The 6,607-nt window shown below is 35.7% G+C and overlaps 1 protein-coding gene across 1 annotated transcript; it reads right to left on the bottom strand.

Moving 5' to 3' along the window:
- Positions 1–3,743: 3,743 nt before the first annotated feature.
- LOC113470913 lies at positions 3,744–4,639 on the bottom strand. The gene is made up of 2 exons (XM_026829686.1): positions 4,187–4,639; positions 3,744–3,807 (listed from the first exon to the last, which is right to left on the bottom strand). Exons 1-2 carry the CDS (start codon positions 4,612–4,614, stop codon positions 3,744–3,746), a joined length of 492 nt encoding a protein of 163 aa, XP_026685487.1. The 5' UTR covers positions 4,615–4,639.
- Positions 4,640–6,607: the final 1,968 nt, after the last annotated feature.

The raw sequence follows: 6,607 nt of genomic DNA, 5'->3' as shown, positions 1-6,607 counted from the left end.
GTTGCACATTGCATAATCAAAACGGTTTCACGGCATTCATACAAATTTCATTTCTAGTGAGGGTAGTGTGACTGTGTGACGTTTCTAAAAAGGAAATAACACAAGGAGGTACCTACACCTACCTAAACAAGTAAACTTTAATGAACTGTCCAAAGTCCAAACTTGGGGTACTTGTGTATTCATCGCATAAGTCAGCACATAAACGAATCCCGAAAAACTGGGGTAAAATTTCCAAATGGAATTTATTATTAGGGAGAAAAATAACTCGTTTGTGTCAAAAAAAAAAAGAAAAAATCAAAATCAAAATATTCCCTCCTCTTATGAAGACAAACTTTTTGAACACAACATAGTGTTTATGGAAGGGAATGTAAAAACGTACATTTTATGTGCGTACATGAGTGTTGACATTATATTTTACACCAAATTTATGTAACACTCTCCTGGAATCTGTCACATTATTTTGGTAACATATCTTTTTGGGTTTAGTTCTAAAATATTTTGAAGAATTTCCCTTAATTATCAATAGCTAGGTAATAATTAGAGCAAAATATGTACTTAATTACCTATGTAATTTTATTGTGTTTCAGTCCCAGCATAGGACCAAAGAAAGAGTGAAGCAAATTTGAGGAAAAGAAAAAAATCCCAAGAAATTAAACGTTTAAAAAATAGGAAGACAAGTATTATGGACTATTTTTTAGGTATTTAGTATGGATATTTACGACATAGGACATTATAATATCATGACTTTTTATTTTTTATCCATTGAACATAGGTTTTATTATTATCTCCAACAGGACTAATTACGGTTCTGTGTCATAGCACCCCTAGTATGGATATTTACGACATAGGACATTATAATATCATGACTTTTTATTTTTTATCCATTGAACATAGGTTTTATTATTATCTCCAACTGGACTAATTACGGTTCTGTGTCATAGCACGCCCAATACGGGGTTCTGTGTGATAGCACGCCCATCCCTCTGAGAATAAAAATAGCTCTTAGGTAATTACCTTTTTTGTAGGCTGAAAGACAGATGGTAATTGTGTATTTGTATGTCTCCCTGTCAATATTGAATTTCCTAATTTCTACTGGAGGAACTGGAGGTACATTAATTTCACATTAGTTGTCTCATGTCAACTTGGGAAATAAGAGACAAAATTATTTGGATTCTGGATTGGAGGGAAGAAAAATCTTCCCTTTACGGGAGGAACTGGAGGTACATTAATTTCACATTAGTTGTCTCATGTCAACTTGGGAAATAAGAGACAAAATTATTTGGATTCTGGATTGGGGGGAAAAAAATCTTCCCTTTACATTACCTTTTTTGTAGGCTGAAAGACAGATGGTAATTGTGTATTTGTATGTCTCCCTGTCAATATTGAATTTCCTAATTTCTACTGGAGTAACTGGAGGTACATTAATTTCACATTAGTTGTCTCATGTCAACTTGGGAAATAAGAGACAAAATTATTTGGATTCTGGATTGGGGGGAAGAAAAATCTTCCCTTTACAATCTCAGCTTGAGTAGTAAGCTAGTGAGTAAATTTTGGCTTTCTGGGGATCTCCTCCTTGATATTTATTTCGAGATGTGATTTTTACAACAGGTTAGAATATTGAGAAATTTCAGGATTTATTTATTATTATTATTTTAAATTAGAGCTCCTTGGAAACCTGGGAATCTAGGACGGATATTTATACATACGAGGTATTAGTACCTACTTAAACATACCTAGCTAGATGATCAGAGAGAGAGAGACAATTTTTAAACCTTTTTTTTTTTTTTTTTTTTTCTTTTTTTAAGAGGAACTGTAACTGCTAAGGTCTTATAGTCCCGAAAGCGAAGAAAGCAATAGGATCGGATAGGAGAAAGTCAGCCGTTCCAAGAACGAACCTTTCAGGATAAAGTTAGCCCCGGGTGGGAAATGCAACCTCGCGCTACCCTCTAAGTAACTAGGCTAACTGACCTCTTAAATCAAAGAGCCCCAAACTCTCGTATGTCATAAATACTAGGAAAACGACCTAAGAGTAAGATAAATAATAATGGACTAACCACCAATGGAGTGGGAGGCAAACAAAAAGTCAAGAAGTCTGAGGCGTTTTCTTCCGTCAGACTCTTAGTCTGACGGAAGAAAGAGCTCTATTATTATGGTTCTCAATTTCTCAATTTAATAAGGATAAATTGAACCCGCTCTCTCCTCTGGATCTACCAGACAAGTGCAATACCAAGGACACAAGATTTTGACCATTTGGTTCTTCGTAGAGCCAGGTAAGATGTTTTTAGTTAGATTATTGGGCTCTTCTTATACATATTAGAGCCAATTTCTGGCATGCTAAAACGTCAAACTAAATGTTGTGCTGGACTTGAAGTTGGCACGTACGTACCTAGTTTAGAAGTCCAGAAAACCACAACATTGTAAGTTAAGTGTGATTGTTGGCAAATCAAAAATTTCATTTAATAAAACATTAATAATAAAGTCAAACGAAACATTTATCATAATATGTACATATTATTAAAATACTAGTAATAAAGAATCAAAATTACCTGCAGCACATGTAGCCAAACAGGACACCAGCAAAATTATCGTCACCCGAGTACACGCCAAAATTACTGAACTCATTGCCGAAAAAAACAAGAACAAAAAATAAACAAAAAACAAATGAGCTCTATTATTATGGTTCTCAATTTAATAAGGATAAATTGAACCCGCTCTCTCCTATCTACCAGACAAGTGCAATACCAAGGACACGAGATTTTGACCATTTGGTTCTTCGTAGAGCCAGGTAAGATGTTTTTAGTTAGATTATTGGGCTCTTCTTATGCTCTAGGCTCTAGAGCCAATTTTATTTCTGGCATGCTAAAACGTCAAACTAAATGTTGTGGTTTTCTGGACTTGAAGTTGGCACGTACGTACCTAGTTTAGGAAGTCCAGAAAACCACAACATTGTAAGTTAAGTGTGATTGTTAGCAAATCAAAAATGTCATTTAATAAAACATTAATAATAAAGTCAAACGAAACATTTATCATAATATGTACCTACATATTATTAAAATACTAGTAGGTAATAAAGAATCGAAATTACCTGCAGCACATGTAGCCAAACAGGACACCAGCAAAATTATCGTCACCCGAGTACACGCCAAAATTACTGAACTCATTGCCGAAAAAAAAAACAAATAAAAAAACAGTCAAAAACGGACCAAAATTTAGTGATTACGTAAATAAAATATTACGAAAGATGGGAAAATATTTTCGAGTTTTGGAAAAATTTGAGCCTCCTGTGTTCCGCCTATGGTACGGATTTGAAGTGAAGACTAGACAAGAGTTGCTGAGGGCTTTTATAACAAGATTCCACCACGGACTGCCTTCTTCTGGATGTGCTGACTAGATGTGTCGAGTTTTATATGACAGAGAAATACGTACCCTATGTTATTATCATTACATAATTATTACATAGGTACATTACAAATCATTACCTTAGATACATACGTACCTAATTACCTATACATTATATGACAGAGAAATACGTACCCTATGTTATTATCATTACATAATTATTACATAGGTACATTACAAATCATTACCTTAGATACATAAGTACCTAATTACCTATACAAATTTGTCATTGTTATTTTATCATTCGAATTGAATGGAATTTGCCTCGTTTGTACTACGAAAAATGTCAGGATAAAAATAGTGCTTATTTAATACTGTTTGCAATGGTATTGTACAAAATTCCTTTACCCCAGCAGTCTAAATATAGGAAATGGCATAGTACTCGTACAGGTCTGAGCGACGCGTTTTCTGTGTAAGAATAATCGTATTTTAGTGTTTTATTTAGTCATTTTATGTCCACTACTGAGGCTGAGATTATCTGACGGACTGTGATCTGTTAGAAGATCTCAGCGTGAGCTCTCTGTTAGAATTGGAGCATTTAATCCCAATTTATCAACAAGATATATTAGTGCTTATTCATATTATTCAAACCAAGCGACAACAAGAGTGACAAGTTCCTTTACTTCAGCAGCAAACTCCAGAACGGAGTGGAGAGCTGCCTACCAATCCCAGGATTGAAGAAGAAGAAGAAGAAGAAGAAGAAGAAAAAAAAAGAAGAAGAACAAGAAGAAGATGATGATGATTGCATTTCATTCCTTTTTTATATATATTATGTACTACGTCCTACCTGTATTTGTCTAGCACCACAGCATCCCTCGCATTCTCCAAGTCGATTGCCTGCTTACAAAACTCCCGTTCCTTTTTCTTTTGATCCAGGAACTTCTTCTGCTTCTTCAAGTGGGCTTTCCAACTTTCGCCCACTCTCCACAAACTTTTCAGATGCGAAAGCTTCTGGTACAACTTCGTGTTTTCCTCCAGGTATCTTTTCTTCTCTTCCAGGTTCTTGAGAGCTGTTTTCTTTCGAACATTGATCACAGCCTCATCGTAGGGCGTTTTCTCTTTGACCGTTTTCTTCACCGGTTGCACCGCTTGTGGTTCGAAGATTCGGTTGAGCAGTTCGAAGTTCTTTTTGTTCGCTTTGATCGCGTTCTCTCGCATGGTGACCAGGTCGCATTGGAATTTGTTCAGGATGAAATATTGCTCTGCCTCCGACATGTCTTGGTTGACTGGACTATTTTTTTTATTTTCAACTTTGCGCTTGTGGTTCGAAGATTCGGTTGAGCAGTTCGAAGTTCTTTTTGTTCGCTTTGATCGCGTTCTCTCGCATGGTGACCAGGTCGCATCGGAATTTGTTCAGGATGAAATATTGCTCTGCCTCCGACATGTCTTGGTTGACTGGACTATTTTTTTTTATTTTCAACTTTTTCTATTTGTTTATTTTATTTTCAATTTTCCTTGCGTTGACTGGACTATTTTTTGAACTTTTCCTATTTACCTATTTAATATTTTTTTATTCAATTTTTTCTTCTTAAAGGTACCTATTTGTTTTCAATTACTTGCTTTTCATAAACAGTAACTTGTGGGCATATCAAAAAGATTGCCTTTATTGATAAAAGATATAAAACTTTCCAAGTGGCTCATAGAAACTCTTATTTATTTATTTATTTTTTTCAATAGTTGAGTGCACTGATACCAGAGTAGATACCAGATACCAGGATCAAAGGTCATAAACAAAGTATGCATTTTTAAGGCTCATTTCCTAGAAGGGCAGTCAGTACCTAATTCCTTTAGTACCAGCAAGAGATTAATTCCTAATTCCTTTAGTACCAGCAGGCGGGTTTATCTCCATTCGGTCACAAGCTTAAGCGCTTCCTCACATTAACCTCACCTAGCCAGAGCCGGGAAAAACCTGGAACCCGGTTGTCCAGATAAGTCACAAAAGATCTAGCCAGGTCGTAGTGACATAGTGCGTTATTTTAGCCGATGACCCTACTTATAACAATACCGATTGTCCAGATGGTCCAACCATCCGGATACCAACGACCCTCAGCGTTGCTTAACTCCAGTGATCCATTTGGAACTGGTGCAACGTGCTATAGTTAAGCAAGAAAACAATATTACCAAGAGCCCTCTTGTTAGATTTTGAAGGAGAAAGAACGGAACCTTGCAGAAACAGGGAAGAACAAAATCGAATGCAAGAAACGTTATTGTTTACATTAAAATTACTGCTCCATATTTTGCTCTCTGTTTTTCATTTGCATCAATGCTCAAACAGGTAAGTAAGTAGGTAGGTAGGTTATCTATCTGAGAAAAATGTTCTTTTGATCTTTAAGTGAAATCCCTGGAAATCCTTAAGCGAGAGAAAATATGAGAGAGCAACGGACCTTGGAGTGATATGCAAAAGAGATTTTTTCCCAAGCTTTCATATTTTTTTTTTCTAAGAATGTTAACAGGATGAGAATTTCCTGAGATAACAATTTTTATTTAGGTATAATGAAAGTAAAACGCACTCTAATCAACGCATCAAATGTAGGTGGATGAAAAGCAAGATTCAATTGATGGGTTTCTGATGCTCAAAGCTAAACTTTCTTGTACTAAGCTGCTTGTCTGAACAAAGCACTATTTAGTACTCCAGTGCTTACGTTGTATTTTAAATGAAACTTAGTTTGATTTTTTTTAAAAAAGAGGAACTGTAACTGCTAAGGTCTTATAGTCCCGAAAGCGAAGAGAGCAATAGGATCGGATAGGAGAAAGCCAGCCGTTCCAAGAACGAACCTTTCAGGATAAAGTTAGCCCCGGGTGGGAGTTGCAACCTCGCGCTACCCTCTAAGTAACTAGGCTAACTAACCTAAGAATCAGATTGCTTAAATCAAAGAGCCCTAAACTCTCGTATGTCATAAATACTAGGAAAACGACCTAAGAGTAAGATAAATAATAATAATGGACTAACCACCAAGGGAGTGGAAGGAAAACAAAATGTCAGAAAGTCTGAGGCGTTTTGTTCCGTCAGACTCTTAGTCTGACAAAGTACCTAAGTCTAAATATGTAAGATAAAAATTTCAGGTTATACCTACCTACTTGTTGTACTACGCAAATAATATTATGTCAGTATTAGGCTATTCGTTTTTTCCCTTCGATTCATAATAAAATTTAAGGTTTTTGTTTTTAAGAAAGAGGGGAAGAAGAGGAAGGTGAAGAAGAAGGAGAG

Source organism: Diaphorina citri, unplaced genomic scaffold (assembly GCF_000475195.1).
Source record: "Diaphorina citri unplaced genomic scaffold, Diaci psyllid genome assembly version 1.1 scaffold1925, whole genome shotgun sequence".
Lineage (NCBI taxonomy): Eukaryota > Metazoa > Arthropoda > Insecta > Hemiptera > Psyllidae > Diaphorina > Diaphorina citri.
This window is presented reverse-complemented; position numbering and strand designations above follow the sequence as displayed.

Excerpts from the sequence above, each read along its gene's own strand:
- LOC113470913 (XM_026829686.1), bottom strand. The coding sequence starts at position 4,614 with ATGTCGGAGGCAGAGCAATATTTCATCCTGAACAAATTCCAATGCGAC. Across the intron at positions 3,808-4,186 it reads GTGGTGCTAGACAAATACAG|AAAACGCGTCGCTCAGACCT; the intron begins GTAGGACGTAGT and ends ATTCTTACACAG.